At 38.5% G+C, this 20,893-nt stretch overlaps 1 protein-coding gene and 2 long non-coding RNA genes across 3 annotated transcripts; all 3 read right to left on the bottom strand.

Annotated features, from left to right (window-relative positions):
• Positions 1–10,492: 10,492 nt before the first annotated feature.
• On the bottom strand, positions 10,493–11,400 carry LOC118565381. Its single transcript, XR_004932368.1, has 2 exons — positions 11,099–11,400; positions 10,493–11,006 (listed from the first exon to the last, which is right to left on the bottom strand). It is a non-coding gene; the product is annotated as an uncharacterized LOC118565381 (long non-coding RNA).
• Positions 11,401–11,528: 128 nt separating this feature from the next.
• On the bottom strand, positions 11,529–15,357 carry LOC105923678. Its single transcript, XR_004932367.1, has 3 exons — positions 14,935–15,357; positions 11,900–12,057; positions 11,529–11,752 (listed from the first exon to the last, which is right to left on the bottom strand). It is a non-coding gene; the product is annotated as an uncharacterized LOC105923678 (long non-coding RNA).
• A 2,015-nt stretch (positions 15,358–17,372) lies between these two features.
• On the bottom strand, positions 17,373–20,893 carry LOC118565554. The gene is made up of 2 exons (XM_036145965.1): positions 20,609–20,893; positions 17,373–17,972 (listed from the first exon to the last, which is right to left on the bottom strand). The coding sequence occupies exons 1-2, from the start codon at positions 20,815–20,817 to the stop codon at positions 17,381–17,383; spliced, it is 801 nt and encodes a 266-aa protein (XP_036001858.1). The 5' UTR covers positions 20,818–20,893; the 3' UTR covers positions 17,373–17,380.

The following is a 20,893-nucleotide window of genomic DNA, read 5'->3' as shown; positions in this document are numbered from 1 at the left end:
AACCACCTCATTTGATGTCACAAACCCCCACTGATCTGAATTTTGCTTCACAGTGACTTACTATGGATGTGTTATTCAACTATGTCTATTTAAAATCAAAAATATTCTGATTCTCAGCTACCAACAGATTTCAGTAGATAGATTAAGCAAAAAGTAAGTAATTTAACTAATTCTCTCTAAACTAGTGGTCATAAATCAACTAATCGGGGTCATGAATCAGTTATCCCCCCCCCCCCCCATAGTCCAGAAGCGCTCGCGAGATCTCCCGTTGTGGTCACAATCCAACTTTACAATGAAACCAGTATCAGAGTGGAAAACAACATGGATAAATAAAACATCAGTGGTTGTGCAGAACAGATATGAAACACAAACGTTTGGTGTATGTTTGCCTTTATTGTGATTTTTTCCCCCCACACGTATGTATATCTTGTAATCTCGCGATAGCAGTTAGCTCTGCTGCAGCGGTTGCAGGCTCTGTTTGACCATCATTTCTTTGTTTTTCTCTGCCTGAAATGCACATTTTCTGCTTCAGCCATGTTTGTTCGTTAAACATCTAAGCCGCACATGAGCAAACAGAACCAGCTGCTGGCCGACGGCCTCCGAACCTAAGCTAGCATCTTGGATGCCGTTAGCTCCCAGTATCTGCGCTCTCCGGCCAGATTAAACCGTTTCTGCCTCCTCAGACCGACTTGTGCCCCTGCTGGGTGTATCTGGGCCCGCCGTGATGGAGCTTGTCGCAGCGTGCAGACTGTAGCTTACCGCGCCGCCGGCCTGGACCTCAAGGCCGGCCTGCTGCTCGGCTCCGTCCCCTGCTTCCGCCATGTTTGCACCAGAATCGGTCAGAGATGCAGCGTTTTGTCCTCTAGTCGGCTCTAAATGTGTAAAACTACTTTTGCATTTATCCCCTCGCACGGCATTTGCAGAACGCTTCTTCACATTCTTCTTGGCGTTTAATGTCGGCAGGTAACGCGGAGAAATCACACATTACCGCCACCAAGCGGCGGAAAATGGAACATCGGCTTTGTGACGTCATTGTGGGCTAGATTCAGTTCATCGGCTGTTTATTTTTTTAACGTTTTCTCTCCATGTTTGCGTAAAAAGAAAAACAAACAAGTTTTTAAATTAATAATTTGTCACCCTAAGGTTGCCGTCTACCTGTTCTGGAAGTGTAAATATATCCACAACCTGAGGTAAAAACCACATTTAATTTATACCTGGAGAAAATGAAAAACAGATTAAATTATATTTTATTAATCTAATGATTTTTCTTCCCAGCAATTAAATCCACAAATGTAAACAGTTAAAAATATTTTTTTCACAAAGAAATTAAATTTTACTTTTTGTCTACTTTTAGTCACCAACTATTTTGAAACAGAGCTACTTAACAGGTGTGTCATATGAAGGGCTACCTGTACCTTTGAACTAGAAGAGTTCATCTTAACTTTATGTAAAATAAACATATTTTTCCATGCTTTGTTATAGATGCTGTCGTTTTTAAATCTATATAGATGCAAGTGTGAATAAACAGGAAGAGTAACAGAATAAAATTATGTTTTAGATGCAGCTCACTGGTGGACTGTATGCTTTTTTATTTTTTAGAACAGGCTCATGGGTGCCACATGTGGTCCTCAGGCACTACTCGGTACCCGCAGGCCCCATGTTGGTGACCCCTAGGTCTACATCTTCCTCCAAAAACAATATTTAATTCAATTCTGTCTTTCTGTGTCTGACCCCCGGCTGCCTTCCCACATTTTCTGCAAGGCTGACCCAAAGGTTGCATGGGGCCTTAAGCAGAATTTGATTTGGGCCCCATCATTCCTGTCGAGGTCATTACCAGCAGTAATGTCTTTTGAATCCAGATTTGTTGGAATCTGGGGGACGGGACCCCAAGATGAATTGGCTGAGTTTAGAAGCGATCATGGATAATTAGCCATTTTGTGCTGAGATGCATTTGTGAACAAACTCAAACACAAAGAAAAAAACTTGTAGCGTCAAATTGTATCCATGTTATCACAAATTATTCTTCTCACTTTTACAAAGTAACTTGCCAATTCCTTAAAATATTAAATTTAAATATGAAAAAATAAATATTCAAATGTATCTATGCTGAAACAGTTAAATCGCGTTTAATTATATACTCATTATTGACCATCATTATAATTGTAGATCTATGTTCTGTGTCAAAATTCATCCATTTATGGGAGCAACCTTTTATTCTCCACTGGAAATCGTTGGTTTTAGGTCCCAAATTCATCACAGTTATTAATGCCCTATAAAAACACTTATTTTAGTCAACTAAGAGTTAAAATTACAACTTTCCAAATTTCATCAACAGGCTATAAAAATGTGGAAATTGAGTCATGTGCACAACTTTTCACTCCATTAAAGCACTTTATAGAATAACTGATTTCACTAGCAGCTTATTAATAAGGCCTGGACTGAAAATGGTGTTTGTTTAATAATTTATTTAAAGTAATTCTTGTTTCTGAGATCGACCAACTCGGAAACCAATGGATTAGTAACCATATTTTCAAAAAATTTGGCATTAAGATCGTGATTGCGCTGTTAAAGATGTTTTTTGAGGACTAAAAGTGGGCCCTCGATGGCTAGGCAGAAAATCCACAGTGTGGGTCACGTGGTACGATGACGCAGCTCAGGCTACAGTACAGAGAGTACAATGGAGTTCACATGGCGAGTCAGAAAGTGATGATTTTAACACGAAAGACAGCGCTAGCGTCTGTTTCGATTCGATTAAGACTGAGAAAAACATTTTAGGAGAATAAACGAAATGGGTTGCTGGTGTATAATTGGAATCTGGGTTTATAATCGCTGTTCTGGCTGCCAGTTCAGATGTAAACAAGGAAACTAGTGATTGCCTGGCATCGTTTATGACGGCTGTAATTCACCAAAACAGCACATGAAAGAAAAAGATGTACATTCAGCACAAACCACAGTGTCTCAGCATTATGTGTTCCTGGAATGTTACTTATAACCCGGACCTGAGCGAGGCTGTAGCCGGAGTTGGTATTGTATGAATTCCAATTTAATTCAGTTGATTATTATTATTTAGGCTTGCTCTTTCAACCGAAGCCGAGGAAATTTAGAAATAGGAAATGGACTTCACTGAGTTTGGTTCTTCAACCATTACGTTTAATTAATGTTAATAATTATGACCTAAACAGTGAATACAAAATTTTGCAGACTCTGCAAGTGTTGACAGCTGCAACAGCACCTGAAAAGAAAAACGTCATATTATGAGAATTAAGGGGGACATTTTCAGAATAGTCACAGTATGCAGAACTATCTTAGTCCTGGAGTAATAGGGCCAGGTTAGATTCTTATAATTATTTTTATTCTTAACGAAAATAAAGTCAGGAGAATCAAGCCAAAGGGCAACGGAAATAAACTCGGAATATTACAAAAATAAAAATATTACGAATATAAAGTATATTCTGAGATTAAAGTCCCTCTGATGCTGTTTAAGTGACTCAGTCTAACAGCGGATTTGCCACATTCAACATGGCGGACGCTCTGACGCATCGGCATCATAGGCAGAACCCACCCAACCAGGCGTCTACTTTTATAATGTCTATGGTGACGTCAGGTTAGTCAAACACGATATCAGGAAGAAGTCATTTTACATAGCGAGTCAATATTTATTCACCTTTGCGATGGAGTTTTTAACCTTAAATGAGGACAAATACGAAGCTAGCCAATTGGATGTTAAAAACTTAGAGTGCCGTGTCCAGCCATATGCTTTTGAGCCGAGATATATATATATATATATATATATATATATATATATATATATATATATCCTACTCTTCAGCCTGGAATATGATAGGCCTATAGTTATACAGAATATTAGAAATATGGGAAATACTATAGGCTGCCCTTGAAGGCCTATACTATAATAAAACCTACATGGGCATATAGACTAGACTAGACTTCAATTAATAAGGCAAAGTTGTAGGCTGTTTAGCCATTTAATTTTTTATCAATTCAAGAAATTTGCAGCTTAAAAATGTCGACTCAAAGGCTGCATAAGTTTTAATTTTTACATATATCAAATAACATAAGCCTGCATGAGGAGACCTATGTATGCTATATTATAGGCACAGCTAGGTCTTATTAAATATAAATTAAAATTTAAAGTCTGATGCTGCTTTATTTCTTAATTTATATCAATTAACGGGCAGTAATTCGTGAATGTTTATATAAGCAACTGAATATCTTACCTCAACTCGTTGACGTTTTTCGGAGGCCGACGTCAGACGTTTTTTCCCCGTGCCCGTGGGTTCGGCGTTGCCCAAATTCAGGGTAGGGATGGCATCTGGCTTAAGCAGCAACTTTTGTATTTTGAATCCAACTGATGCTGCGAGAGCAGGATTGACGACAAAAGAATCTGCCGTGAAGTGATCCGAACACAGTTTGCTGTATCGGCTCGGACGCCACAGGTTGTCCGGTTGTTTTTCGTCTAATCTGTTCACTTTCCGGATCCAAATTTGACGCAAAACCGGATCCTTCGGATAATTAAACATTCCTTTTCCTGACCCAAAGCCATTCTTACAACTGGCAGCAGTACAATAGACCATTATAACGACTTTTTAACGATCCTTTCAGAGTACTTAAACTTTTTGTTAGTCCCTGTGCCCCGGACACGAAACATCATATGTGTGGGTAGTTGCGGACAAGCTCCGCAAGTTGTTCCTCGAATCCCGCCATTGTTTAAAGCCCAGAATTCTTCTTCTTCTTCGTGATTTTGTTTACATGTTGTACTACAAACTCAACAGCGCCCCCACCTGTTCCGGTGGTATTGCTCCGTATTGATCCGTTTCGGAAGCAGCGGTTCTTCCACACTCTGCGCCCAACTTACTGTAACATTCTCGCGATTTTTATTACTTTAGCATTTTTATCGCCGTTTCATCCAGCCACATAGAGAGAAAAAAAGCAGATAAAGCTGCTCTAGACGCACTCCTTTCTATTTGAACTTCCAAATTTAAAATAATTGTGCTAAATTCTGTTATCGAGCGTGGTTGAATTGAATTAATAAGTAAATATTATATTTTAGGCATTTTCAGGTGATCAAATAGCAATAACAAAAAATAAGTTAGATTTTTTTGAGTTAGAAAACCAACGTACCTGTAAATGTTTACGTTTTTTTCTGGCCCCGCCATGCCGTCGAGTCGACGATGAATCTGACTGGTGTGGCCGACCGGTACCTGAAGGCCTCTTGAAGATTGTTGGAACGGCGTCAGGCTTCAGTAGCGCCTTTGTTTTGAAGCCTATTTCCATCGCCACACTATTTTTCACTTGAAAACAATCTGCTGTGAAATGGTCACTACAAATGACACATGAATTCCAGGCATAAGTGCCGTGGGATTTCCATGGGCCGACCCAATTCGCCCGCGTTCTCCGTACTTGGCGATTCCATTCAGCGAGGATTGTCTCACCTCCGGGACGTTTCGGGTTCGGAAATGTGTGTAATGAGACATTATTCTTGTTGGTGTTTGAGCAACCATACGCCACACACACTTTAACCATGTTTATTCCGCCTATTTGTGTTCGAGAAAAGCGAGTTTGCAACCAGGAAGTAACTTCTTGCCATGCCAACTGTTGTCAACGAACGACATCATCGGTCTTCTTCTTCTCTCTTTTTTAATGGCGGTTGGCAAACAACTTATAGGTGCATTACCGCCACCTTCCAGAATGGAGTATGGATCAGACAATCTATTATATTCTCCCCGAAATACCCGTTCTTCTTAGAAAACTAAAAAAAAATCCCAAAAACTACATTATCCCCAGATGAGCTCTGAAATAATTCCCTTATATCTAATTTCTTTTCCCTGCCTAACTCTCTACGCAACATCTCTCTTTCCCGAGCATATTTATTACATTCTAAAAAAATATGTTGTACTGTTTCTAATTTCCCACAACAATTACAGCACCCTGTATTATGCTTATTAATAATTTTAAGAGTACTATTTAATCCTGTATGTCCGAATCATATTCTAGATATATCTTCTTTTTTAATTCTATTACATTTTCTAAGTTCTCCAACCTTTTTTGAATACTATAATAAAACCTAGGATTCCCTCCTTTATCCCACTGTTCATGCCATTTCTTCTTGAAATACAATTTAATAATATTCTTTATCTAATTTTTACTTATTTTAATACTGAAATCAACAACAACCTTTTTCACAGCACTCTTTACTAAACTATCAGCCAAATCATTCCCTATAACACCAATGTGAGCAGGAATCCAAACTAATTTAACATGAGAACCACCATTTCTAATCCTAAAAAATGAGTGAAAAATATCCAATATAATATCTTGCCTTAATTCTGAATTAAACTCTAGAATACTACTTGAATCTGAACAAATTAAAACCTCCATCTCTCTTGTTTCCTCAATCCATACTAAAGTCATTAATATAGCCATTAATTCCCATGTATATACTGCCAATTTATCTGTTATATTTAAATCTGGGATTACAAATGCTAAATGTAATCTGTATAAATTTGTATATATTCTGAATATTCTTTTTATATATATATATATATATAACTTTCCACCTCCTTTTTTTCTAACTGTCTCCCTTTTCTCAATAAGTTTAAATCAACTTCAGCCTGTCCAAAGATCCATGATGGAATAGCAGGAATTACAACAACAGGACTAATTAAAGAGTTATCTATTCCTACATCTTTTACTTTATTTATAATTGTCCATCCAAAACTATTAATTTGTTTCCTTTCTTTTTCTTGACAAGGTTGCAGCATAACGTGGAGGATGAATTTCACTATGGCCGTTAGTATTTATCCAGTAATTTATGGCTAGTTGTTCTCTCCTGAGCTCCAGTGGCATCTCACCCATCTCCACTTGTAGAGCTGAAACTGGAGTAGTTTTAATCGCTCTACAACAAAGTCTTAATGCCTGATATTGTATTCTATCTATTTTATTTAGTAAACTACTTGAAGCTGAACTGTATAATATACAACCATAATAAAATAATTATCTAATTAGTCCAATATATACCGTCTTTAATGCTTTCCTATCTGCTCCCCAATCTTTGCCTCTCAAACATCTCTATATTTAAAAATTTTTACTTTTTTCAACTATTTTATCTATATGTATCTTCCATGTAAGCTTTTAATCAAACCAAATACCCAAATACTTAATTTGATCTATCCTTTCTACAACATCCCCATATAATTTGAGATTTACATTAATATTTAATTTCCTATTTGTAAAAACAACAAATTTAGTTTTAGATGTTGAGAATCTAAAACCCCATTCTAAAACCCAAGCTTCTACACGCTGTAATGCTTCTTGTAGTTTCCTATTTACAAATTCTATATTTTTCCCCCTCTTCCAATAATACCATCATCTGCAAACAATGAGACACAGAAGGATTTATCTATACTACTAAAAATATCATTAATCATTATACTAAATAGAATAGGACTTATTATACTACCTTGGGGAGTACCATTTTCAACTTGATATTTTGACCTTATTTCCCCACCTATTTTTACTCTAATACTTCTTTCAGTTAAAAAACTTTTTATCCATCTAAATATTTTACCCCTTATACCTATTTGTTTTATTTTAATCAACAACCCTTCTTTCCATAACATGTCATAAGCCTTTTCCACATCCAGGAAGACTGCTAACACATTCTCCTTATTAATCTGAGCCCATCTAATTTCATGTTCCAGACATAATCCAGGATCTATTGTACTTCTGCCTTTTCTAAATCCAAATTGAAAAGACTTAATCTTTCCTTTACATTCTAAAAAATAATCTGTTATTTACCATTTTTTCTATAATTTTACCTATACATGATGTTAGAGGTATTGGTCTATAACTTTCAGCTGAATTAGGATCTTTACCAGGTTTACCAATGGGTATAATGATGGCTTCCTTCCATTTATCAGGTAATATCCCTTCCTCCCACACCTTATCATATAATTCTAACAATATTTCTTTACTCACATCATTAAGATTATTTAACATACTATAACTAATTTGATTACCAGGAGTAGATTTACTGGAATTCTTCAATGCTTTATTTAATTCTAACAAAGAAAACTTCATATTAATAAAATCCTCACAATCTTCATCATTATGGACCAATTCAATATTTCTCTGTAATGTAATTTCACAGCCTCTTATTTCTTTGTTATTTATATTCTCTGTACTATGTATCTTTGCAAAACCTTTAATAACTCAGCTTTACTTTTATTATCTATTATATTTCCATTATCTTTTATTACTGGGAAAAATATTCTTTTGAACTTCCCGACATTTTCTAATAGTATTCCAAACTCTGTCTAAAGCAGTATTTTTCCCTAAACGATTCATAATATTTCTTCCAATAATCCCTTTTAGCATTTCTTCTAGTTTTTCTAACTTCTGCCTGTTTCCTGTTATAATTAATTCGATTTTGGAAGCAAATGATTTTCTTAAGTGTTTTAAAAGCCTTATTCTGCTGCTTAATTGCTGTTAAACATTCTGGTGTCCACCAAGGAACTATTTTCTTTTTTTTTTTAAACCAATACTAAATATTTTGGCTGAGTTAATAATACATTTACTAATTCCTAAATGTAATTAATTTATTGGTTTACTTGTATCTACATTTTTCATATTAACCTCACTCATCACTTTCAAACTAAGCCTAACAAAGTCAACTATAGGTAACTATGAGATGAAGTACTGCCTTTGGCACCACTGAGTATCTGTTATGCAATATTATTTATTTTCAACCCAGAAGAAAGAAGTTTGCCTTCATGCCGCCGCCTCTCCCTGTGAGGGAGCCGTCCATTTAGACGTCATCCTAGAGCGGCTGCAGCATTTTGTAAACAGGCTAGTAAAACGTGGACGACTATAGTATAGAGGCTTATGTTCATAAAGAGAGTAACTATCCACAGGTTTGTCCGTTCTGTATCGGGAAATAATGGAAAAGCGTATTACACACAAAGTTTGTGAATCAAACAGTCCAAGACGATCTGCTCTGGCCGAGGGTCACCAGGCGACGGTCAGAGGCTGAACAAAGAGACGTCTCACAGCAGCAAACACCTTTTCTTCACTTTGACATTTTCATATTGCTAAAAAAAAAAAAAACCAGAAAAGTTGCCGCCTTTATCTCAACTTCGAGCAGAAATGATCGCACGTGTCATCTACCGGGCAGAGGCGGCGGTCATGGTGGGTACTTCCTGGAGGGGGCGGCCACCACCGCTCTATGTAGACCGGTGATGGCCGCCCGTCTTCCAGGACAGTGAAGGGCTGCTGCTCAGAGAGCTGAATTCATACGGATTATGAGTCTGTGGATCCTTTCCACGCTGTTGTAGCCTCTCTCCCACTCGCTTGTGGACCCGTTTCTGCTCGCTCAGGTAAAACGTCGTTAGTTTGAGGGCGGTACCCTCTGGAGAAAGTAAACCGCCTGTGATTGGCTACTTTTCAAGGCAAGGCAAATTTATTAGCATCGCACACTTCAGTACAAAGACAATGCTTTACATGATTAAAATATAGGAAAATAAAAACAGAATAAAAGACAGGTGGAATAAAATGTACAAGAAATGAAAGAGTAAAACAAGATAATGAAAACTAAAATCAAATATTAAAAACAGTTGGACTACAAACTTAAACTAATGATGTTTCAGTAAAAGAGAGTTTAACTAGAACAGTCGAAGGAAATCCTAAACAAATGTGTTTTTAATCTTGATTTTAAAAAAAATTCCAGTTTTCTGGGAGTTTGTTCCAGATCAGTGGAGCATAGGAACTAAATGCTGCTTCTCCATGTCTGGTTCTGGTTCTGGTTCTGCAGAGCAGGCTGGAGCCAGAAGACCTGAGTGGTCTGGAGGGTTGATGCACTGATAACAAGTCTGTGATGTATTTAGGTGCTAATTCAGGGATTTATAGACTAACAGAAGGATTTTAAAGTCTATTCTCTGAGATCCAGGGAGCCATGGAAGGACTTCAGAACCGGGTCCATGTTCTCTATGTTCTTAGTCTTAGTGAGGACTTCAGAACCGGGTCCATGTTCTCTACGTTCTTAGTCTTAGTGGGGGTCGGTGTTTTTTTTCTAACGTCTGTAGCCCAGCATCAGCGTTTACATAACAGAGGCATAATGACAATGACCTCTGAAAAAGTGTTATTAATTTCCATGATGCATGTCATCATGTTAGCCTCTCTAAATAAAGCGTAACCAAAACGAGTAAAGCAATAAAAATTGGGCAACTAGAGCAACTGAATAAAATTCAACATTTATGCAAAACTGAGGCGCTTTGACAGTAAATTAAATGGTAATGGCATGTTTTAGCTTCTGGAGTGAACACAGGGTTACAGTATAGTGAGACTACAGATAACACAGCGATACCAAGAAAGGCCAGTAGGTGGCAACAGCACCACAACTTAACTAAGATCAGTAGCCTAACGTAAAATAACTTAACTAGTAGTCTAATCACCGACTAAAGGACAAGAACAAGGAGACGTTGTACCGTTTATTTCAAACTCTGTTTCTGTGCAACAACAAACTTCACTATAACCGTAAAGCAGCTTCTACAAAACAAGTAAAAGTTTAATGATAGAGGAGATAAACGCAGAAAAGGAAACTAACATACAGCATAATGAACAAATATACAGTATAAGTAACAATGTCCTCACCAAACCTCATTAAGTCGGACCAGTACAGCTCGCACAACACGCGTCACGGCAGGTTTCAGCAGAATCCGCCTGACAGCAGACCAGAGCGTTGTCCACCCGAGCAGCGAAGTCAGACTGCGGTCTCACACAGCAGCTCAGATGCTGGTGGGTGGAGATGGGAGCTCCTCAGCAGAGGACTCCTCCTCAGCAGAGGACTCCTCCTCAGCAGGCGGGGACATCTTGGGCTGCCACACCTCCTGTCTCACCATGTGAGGCACCACACTGAACCACGATGGAAGACGGCCTGGAGCTGGCTTGCAGATGGTCACTACAGCCACCTTTTATTGAAAACAGACACACTACACATGCATTACTCACTGAACATAACATTCAAAGACATTCTTTAATTATATCTTTAAGAATATTGGAATTAAGAGAACATCAATCCTACCTGATGCTAAATAGGAGCTCCGAGTGATCTTGGCAGAACTTCAACGTCTCGATGTTTTTAACAAATCCGACGACGACAGACAAAGATCTGCAAAAGAAAAAAAAAAAAAAGAAAAAGGCTTTATTACTCCGATCAGGCAAGACACCCCAAAGAAAGCACCGTAATGAAAGCATAACCGTGTTGCTTCAAAGTATGGAAGTGAATTTCTGGTTATCACCAAATTGTTGCGCTCCCATCACAGGGATGCAGACTGAGAACCAAAATGGTAACCAGGGCAGATAATTTATTTGCATCCATGGTTTTAGGAACAGTTTATTATTTAACTTATGCAGCGCAGAGTGCTGTGAAAAAGTTAAGATTAATTTTTTTACAGTTAGTCACACTTACGTATTTCAGAGCATCAAAAAAAATTTTTATATCAGTCAAAGACAACACAAGTAAAGATATATTGCAATTTTTAGATGGTTTTGATTATTAATGGAGAAAATGAACCCAAACCAACAATAATAACTTTACTGTTGTTTATCACACCTGAGTTCACCTTCTCTGGCCACACCCAGGCCTGATTAATAACACTTGTGTAGCATCCTGAGAGGCCACAGACAGGCTGTCCTCATCTCTTCTGGAGGTTACTGCAGTCCTGCACGTCTCCAGCTAAAATGAAGAAGCATAATGAATATGAACCTTACAGTATATGGTTACCTGTACACATAAACACACAGAGGCGTATCTCACTCTGAGTGATAATAAAATGTATAGATTTATTCATGCTGATAGACTTATGATGATACACTTACTTACTCTGTGTAGGTGAACCGGGAAGCTGAATTTCGATACAGACTAATGCCATCTTTACGTCGGACAATCCGACCCGTCCAAATCATCCTTTTTGAAATGCTGCACGGATGAATCCATAAATGTCCTTAAAGATGTTTCCCAGCTCTTCGTCTTTGGCAAACCTTCAAAAAGCAAAACGGGAGAATTGGGAGTGTCTACACACAATTTTTATTTATTTATTTTTTTTTACAAAAAAGGAGCTCAATCTTATTTTCTTCATTATACTTGCCATGTTCTATTTTTCATCCTCAAAATTAGAACCTTACTTGAACAAAACTCCTATTTTGATGCATATCTGCTGATAATAAACCAAAGCTCCTAAAATTGTGAGTAAGCTTGTTAGAAACCTATTCCAGTCAGATGTTATCATTTGTGGTGGATATGAAACACCAGAGCCATCTTACTTTTGATAGGGTGAAAGAATTACATGCGAATAACACAGTCTGGACCACAGGACTGAATGTTAGAACAGTAATATTTGTTTTATTTCTACAGTGCTGTGCTTGTGTTATATAATCTAAACCAATGTTAGAGAATAACTGAGACTTTATATGAATTACAAAATCTCGGTTAGACTTCATAGCTGGGCGATGTAACACCAGGACCAAACATTAAAGCTAACATTAACTAGCATTTCACTGGTGGATATAAATTCAGTTATAGTCTATTCACAAAATAAAAACAATAACATGTTCATCTTACTTGGGAACGCTATCCCGCGAACCGTGACGTCAATAGTCCGACGATTTAAACAAAAATGTGCCACACGGTGCTGAAGCATCTTCCGCTGTTTTGGTTTAGCCATGTAGGATGACCTCTCCAAGATGGCGGCCGGGTTTGATGCACCCCGGCAGCTAATGCGGGGTCTTCTCTGGTTCTCTTCTTGGTTGTAGCTAGCTAGTAACGGTGGCAAAACATATTAAAGTACAATAGTTTTCATGATTGTATTAAACTTTAAAGTTATTTAACGATGACTTTGCTTACAGGTAACCAGTTCCAAGAGAAAACAGAGATTAGCCTAAAGATGCTTTGTTACATTAGCCTACTAGCCACAACCAGGAAGAAAACAGTATTCTCAGGATGCGGGATTTCCGGAAAACTAGCCAATCACAGGCCTTAATTTTTTACACGAGTGAGTAGAAACGGGTCCAAACCACTGAGCTATATAATACACTGGAGTGCTAATCACCGTCTGTTTGAACGAGTCGCTTTGAAGCCACCAGCCGCCATATTGGTACTCCCTATTTCCCCTCAGTAACTAGGGAAGATGTGCACTACAGCATCGAATAACGAGGATTTTCTCAAGTTCAGGGGGGACTTAAGACTTTTAAAATGTCAAATGCCAAATAGTTTTATGTTATGTTCTAAAAAATATCAAGTACTGAGAAAGTCATGTGCTGAAATATTTTGCATTTAATTCATTTAAATATATATGTTTAACATTTATAAATATATACATAATATACAAAAACATATATTTACATATGTGTATTCATATATATACATATATATATTTAATATGAATAACATGTAAAATATTTCAGCACCTAATTTCCTAGTAGTTGACAGTGTTAGTACATCCACTGACTGTAGAATTACCTGTGAAACGTTTTCACACAGCCAGAAAACTGCTTGTTGTTGCAACCAAATCCTATGGGATTCTGTGAGAGATAGGGAGTAGCAAGATGGCGGCCAGTGACTTCAGTTTTTTGGCAAAATCAGCACTCCAGTGTATAATTATAGCTCAGTGGTCCAAACGCGAATGGGAGAGAGGCTACGTGGAAAACAAACGGCTAGAATGAGTTTTTTTTTATTTTTTATTATTGCTCATTTGTCTTTCGGGCAGAACTCTGACGTCATGCCTTTACTGTGACATCACTGTGTTACTCAGCAAGCGGTTTGGTTTACTCACGGCTCTGGTCTCTCCATCGGGTTGTTTTATAGAAGGAATGGCGCCAGTTGTAAGAATTAATCTCCCGGACAAGCCGCTTTGGTACAGGCCGAGATCCACCAGACAGTCATCAATGAAGTGGCGGTCACACACAAGCACGAGCCTGCGGGTCTGTGGCGCGCCCCCAAAAATAAAATCCAACCACTTCCGGCGTTTGGGCTCTTCTTTAGGAAGGCTGAACAAAGTCCGAGACCTCTCGCAGCCGAAAATACATTTTCGCGGCTTAGACATTTTCTATATTGCTTAAAAAACTAACAGATCCTGACGGCTGAGCAGATTATTTGCTAAAGGAGCCATTTATCTCAACTTTGAGCAGAAATGCTCTGCCTCCCTCCTACTGTGACGCAACACCCCCGCATCGACCGTTATCGCCTTTGGGCGCTGACGAGTGTTGGGCCGCCATCTTGGGGCGGTCAGCAGTTCTGCTCAGTAGCACAGCAAATATTCAAGCAAAACTCGCCAAATACTTAATGGATTTTGACAGTATTTTTTTTTTTTTTTTTACAAACCCTAAACATACAGTGATATATACATCTATAAAGATACATAAATATTAATATATTAATCTGTCTAACACGGTTTTGGACTCGATTAAAAACTTTACATAATGTTGCATAAGGTGCCTTTCGTCCTTAGACTAATAAATAATTTAAAAACAAAAATAATTCCAGTTTTACGCGGCAGGATTAATTACTGTTACACCTGTAGTCCATACCATGTGGCAGACACCCTGCTACTCATACTAATTTCCTCTGAACTTTTTACCTGAGCTGTCGGAACTACTTGATGTCATCTCAAAATCACAAGGAAAGGTCCGCGCAAATACCCACAGACTCATTTATGACAACATGTGCACAATGTCAGACAATCATTTGTTCATAGGTACGTACTAGGAAGATATACTTAATTATATCACGCCACGGTAAATTCTGTCTAAACTAACCTCCCCATCCATAAAAGCTACCTGTAAGTTGTGGGCAGTAAGCAAATCCCTGCATCGTTAAATTATTATTTTAAAAAGTAGATCTGGAATGAGTTTTGCACTTACGCCTGCAGAACTTTGTCGTAGTCTGTCTTGGGGCGGTCTCGGTAGTTTCACACCTGGCGTAAAGTCTCCCTGGCGTCCAGGTGAGGGCTCCTCTTCCGGCGGCTCCGCCTCTCTGTCTCTCCATCGCCTCAACGTGTTGAAGCTGGCCTCCATGCGCTTTAGATGCCGAAAACACGTCCTACAAACCCGCTTGATCTTGGACTCATCATCCTTGGCTAAGTGGCAGCCGATGTCCGCTAACCTGTCGAACACGGTTTTCTCATTAGATCTTCGACTTGGTTCAAAGATCAACATGGTGTTGCACAAGGTGCCTTTATTCCTCATGTTCGCGTTGCAAAAACGGCAAAAATCAATCAAAGACATGATAAAATCCGCGTTTTTGTCCAAACAAGCTGCTGGAGTAACTTCTTCTTCTTCGTCTTCTTCTTCTGCTGCTTCTTCTTCGTGGAGTTTGCCAAAAAACAAAGGTGTGCATTACCGCCACCTACTGCCATGGGGTGTGGTACGAATAATTTTCATTTAATCCTATTTATTCAAAAATATTCCAAATATTCTGTGCACTGCAAAAAGTCTTTTTTCAAAACCCTGATTTTAAAATTCCTTTCCTTCCTAGTCTTTTGATTAATGGACACAACATTACAAAGAAACTCAAAAATTCTGATATTAGGTTTTTTTTTTACCAGCACCTTGTTTCCCTTTGTTTCTAATCCAAATTCTGTTTCATAAATATTCTCATCTGATCAAAAGAAAAACAACTGAACAAATTACTTAAATCTTCCCATTCCTCCAAAAGCTGAGGAAGTTCACTTCAAAACTCAAAAGAATTTCTCAGATGTGGTTTTGCTATTGATGATAATACTTGTGTATTTTGTGATGGAGATATTGAATCAACAGATCAATATACAAATCGCTTGTTTATTGAGATTTAAATCTACTTATAATATCTCTTGTTAGATTAATGGAAAGTATGTTTTAAGGTTATCGATACAATCGATCAGTAGAATAATCAAAAGCTGCTGCAGTGTTTCTCTCTCTCAATATACCTGCTCTAAGTATCTGGTCCATAAGTTTAATGTTGAGAAAAGTGGTCCTTGAACTCGTTATTTTGTTTATATTCTTTCTTTTAATCTGTCACATACCAGAAGTAGTGTATAAAAATATATATTTGTCTAATACCATAATTTTAGAATATCAAATCAGATGTAATGATCAGTAACTCAAAACATGAGATTTTTTTTTTTTTTACCAAATACTTTTTTACGTAAATATCCTAACAGGATATCTAACGCAAAACATTTTTGTATTCTTATTCAATGTAAACAACAACAGCTATATAAGATACATTTATTTTAATTATTTATGCATAGTTCCATCATCTTGTCACTGACTGACTCAGTAATGCATAAATTAGCCACCATCAGTGTGACCGTCTACCAGCAGCAGTTTGTGGTTCTGAAGCAGACATTACTGTTCACTCAATGCCAAGAAGGAAAGACATCAGCAATAACCTTAAAGGAGCAACTATTGCTGCCTGGCAGTCTGGGACGGGTAAAGTTCTTCATTCAGCAGAGAGAAAGTTTTCACGTTTAATAATATTGAAGACAGCTGCTAATCTTCTTAGACGTGGAACTTCCAGCAGATTTACCCAAACGTCAGAGCGTGTTGTCCTCAGACTAATTACTAAATAAAGCCAAACGCTCCATCAAAGACTTGGATCAGATTTAGTAAAGCAGTCTGGACCTGTTCCTACGGAAGAGGATTACGGCCATTCAAAAAAATTAAATAAAAGTCTGTTCAATTCTGCCTTTTTTCTCAGAATTCTGAGAACAAAGTCAGAATCTACAAACTGTTAGTTTATTGTATTTAACAGCATCTGCATCATGACAATATCATTTTCTCTGCCAGTATGACATAAACTTCCATTTATTTTTCTTATTCTTCCAGCTTTTGCCTTTGGACGTTTATCCAAGTTTCATTTTTAACCCTTTAAAATCTGATACAGGCGTGAGCAAACGTCACATTTTTAACAGAGCTATAAAAAAAATTCTTTAAAAAAGTAAAATGTAATTTTGTATTTCGTTTCTTTGTATTATAATTGATGCGTAAGAACAAAAAATAAATTTCCCTCATATTTTCTGCATTTTTATATAGGATGTGTAAAATACATTAATTTGTACGTTGTAAATTGTATGTTCAGAAAAATACTGACTTTGTTGAAGAGGTCTCAGAAATAATTGATAGACTTGGAGTTATAAGGTTAATGATGTGACCACAAGGAGGATTGTGAATAACCAATATTTATTATTTGCACATTTTCTCGTTAAGAGGTCAGGTGATTAATCGGGTCGAGGTCCAGAAGCTCAATGTCTCTGGTTCTGTGCCGTGAAATCTTACCAGATTAGAGAAACCCGGTAAACTCCATCTGCTGCTTTCTAAAAGGTAGAACCTAAGAGTGGTTTGCCAGGGTCTGTTGGACCTCCTGCTGAGGTTTCAGGCTCGTTATCCTGCTGTCCAGTTCATCCATGAAGCCTTCGTCCACAGATTCCCCGTCTCCCTCCTCTCCCTCAGCCTCGCTGGGCAGAAAGACGTGAAGCTGAGCCCGACCCGGAGGTCCTGCAGCAGCAGCAGCAGCAGAGGCAGCAGGCCGCTGGCTGCAGCCCAGGAAACACGGCCTCCCCACCACAGACAGAGCTTCTCCCTGGGAGGACGAGGAGTCCCGGCGCCGTTGGTCGGGGAGCAGCGTCTCTGAGCTCAGAGCCGGGTTGTGTGAGTGACGCCTCAGCGGTCCGGGCCGGAGGACGGGCCGGATGGCCTGGGAGAACTGAATGTAGGCCGGCCTGCCGCAGCTCTGCAGATGCAGATGCTGCTGGTCTCGACCGGCCGCTGGCGTGCAGTTCTTGCAGGACGGCAGTGTGGAGGCCTTGCTCATGGGCACAGGAAGTGGAGGTCGAATCTGTAAAACGCCGAGGCGACGGGTCCCGGAAGATCCTTCTGACGGGACCTCCTGACCCGGAGAGAGGAGGGACGGCTCGCTGACGCTGGGGAGGCAAACAGCAAAACGATTTTTAAACTCAAAATGTCGTTGATATGAAAGTTTCTTTGATGGAGACAAAAGAAACGTGTAAAGGGGTAAATTATTTGTCACAGCGCTGAGGTTTCAGACGCAGAACCTGATTTTTTACACTGATGGATGGTTTGATGTGCAACTCTGGTAAAAAAATTATCCTTTGGCAGAAATCACTCACATTTGCATTTAATAACCAACACAGGATTTCTATAATTTTCTATATAGTTCTTAAAACTGTTTTAAATTGTGTTGTTATGCACTTTTTTAGTTTTTATCTCTTTTTATCCTGTTATTTTCTTACATACTTTCATATTTTATCTGTTTTGTCTCATCTTTTTGTTTGTGTTTTAGCTTGGACTTTGTGCACCATACGGATTGTTGAAAGGTGCTACATAAATAAACTAATTTAACTTCTCAGCTGTTATCTAAACAGAAACGGCCAAAGATTTAGATTTTAAATCAGTTCCACCTGAATGACTGCAAACATTAACAGGTGAGTTAAATGTGACTTGGTCTGTGAATTTAGAATTCCTGCTTGGGTTTAAATACAAGTCGGTTATTTCATCTCCAGTCCGTGAACCAGGAATCATTCCTGCCTGGTAACTTGACTAACTGAGGCCTGCCACAGCAATGCATGGAGGCGCTGAGGTTTCAGACGTAGAAAATGATTTTTTACACTGATGGATGGTTTGATGTGCAATTCTGGTAAAAAAAATGATCCTTTGGTAAAAAATTGCTCACATTTGCATTTAATAACCAACATAGCATATCTGTATTTTTCTATATAGTTCTTAAAACTGTTTTGAATTGTGTTGTTTTGCACTTTTTTAGTTTTTATCTCTTTTTATCCTGTTGTTTTCTTACACATTTTTATATTTTATCTGTTTTGTCTCATCTTTTTGTTTGTGTTTTAGCTTGGACTTTGTGCACCATACGGATTATTGAAAGGTGCTACATAAATAAACTTTGATTGATTGATCATCATCATCATCTTCGGTCACTCAGAACCTTCTGGTCCCTGGAGGAGGCCATCAGAAGACCTACCAGGCTGCCCCTGTGGTGCATTCATGTGTCACTCAGATTTCTCCCACTTAAAAAGGTGCAGATCAGTTTACGGGTCACCGGTACCTGACCGTGCGGCGGTGTTGGGACGGGTTCACATAAAGTCATGGCGCTGGGACACGGCAGGGAGGAAACAATCAGAGTGTAACTGCAGCCAGCCTGGGATCTGACAGCTGCTTTTACTGAAAAAGGACGAGTGGAGACGATGTACGGGTGATTAATCAGGTTCAAACGGGCCACTAGGTTAGGGCTGAACGATTTTGGAAAATAATCTGAGCCTTTTTTTATTGAATATAATCTAATTGAGTTTTTTTTTATCTTAATATTGTGATTTAATGCAATTTTGTTTTCAGTTTAATTTATCATGTTTTTTAAACATATACAAACAACAAATCAACCTGTTTCATCGCTGTGCAGATCAGGTGCTAAAAGAGCCACTGCGTCTCAACTCACAGCAGAAATTATTGTGTTCTGCCTACGATATATTTCAACCAAAATTGCGATTTGATTTAGACTTTTCTCTGTATTAACCACAGGCAACAAAAAATGCCTCTAGATAAAGATGTTTGTAAACAAGGACTGTTTAAAAAATAACTTTAAATGTTATTATGAATCAGAATATTATTCAAGAGAACAGCTTTTAGTTGAGTTGGACATCAATCCTTGTTGAACATAAAGTGCAACCAATAAGAAAGTCTATGTATTAAACTGATTGACCAGAACTTAATGCTGTGGTGAGATTCCTGAAAGTTTCTGGTAAAACAGTATGATTATATAAACTCTAAAACAAGTAATAAAATTAGATTATCTCACTGCTGCAACTGTCTTCCCTTACATGTAGAGTAAACCCACTTTAAACATAATTACTGACACCTAAAGGACGTATTTAATTCATTAATTGTTACATAGCCAAAAATTGCAGACCTCTGCGATTTGGAAATAGTTTTTTTTTAAATTGCGATTATATTGCCAATGCGGTTTATTGTGCAGCCCTACACTGAGTCACAGACTCCAGAGCTGCTGAAGCCAGCGAGAAGAGGAAGGCTGCTCGGTCAGCTCAACATTCTGCCATACCTGAAAATCAACTAAATGAAGCTTCTTTTTAGGATGGGAACTGCCCAAAACTTCATCATTAATCCAAACATCGTACATACAGAACACTGACCTGTTCACATTTAGTGTCTGAAAACAAAAACAAAAAACAGTTTGATCAACATTTGAATGCTTTAAAAATAATCTAAGGTGTTTACTTTGATTTAGGGATTTATCAAACTAAACTAAAACTTTTATTGTTTTCATCTCAGATCTGAACAAATATAATTAATGATGTACAATTTGGAAAGTTGAACATGAAATACAATTTGCTTATTTCTGATTGTCACTGAATACATTTTTTATGAAATTTCTGCATTTTGTGATGTTTAATGTTGTATTTCTCCGTCATTGTTGGTTTCAACATTTCGTAATGTCCCGCTTTTTTATGCATAAATGTTAATTGTATTCAACAAACAGCAAATTGGCGTTTAGCTCTGAGGTGAGTTTTACCTGAGGCGGGCAATGCTGCTCCGCCTGCGGGGGCCTTCGCCTGCAGCCACCAGAGCAGGCAGCCTCAGGGGGGCCCGGCTCCTGAGTCCAGGCTGCACAGAACCAGAAAGCAGGCGGGTGTTCCTCTGGATGGATCCACGGCGCCACAGCCCGCTCACATCCAAGCCGAGGACAGCCGTGGGGGGAGCAGCTCCACCGGGTCCACTCATCTGGGATGTTTCACCTGGACCTGCGGTCCTGGAACCGACTGGAGCCTGCTGCACAGACCCCTGCCATGCTGCAGGG

This window comes from Fundulus heteroclitus, chromosome 13 (genome assembly GCF_011125445.2).
Source record: "Fundulus heteroclitus isolate FHET01 chromosome 13, MU-UCD_Fhet_4.1, whole genome shotgun sequence".
Taxonomy (NCBI): Eukaryota; Metazoa; Chordata; class Actinopteri; order Cyprinodontiformes; family Fundulidae; genus Fundulus; species Fundulus heteroclitus.
The sequence above is the reverse complement of the archived record's forward strand: the minus strand, read 5'-3'. Positions and strand labels throughout refer to the sequence as shown.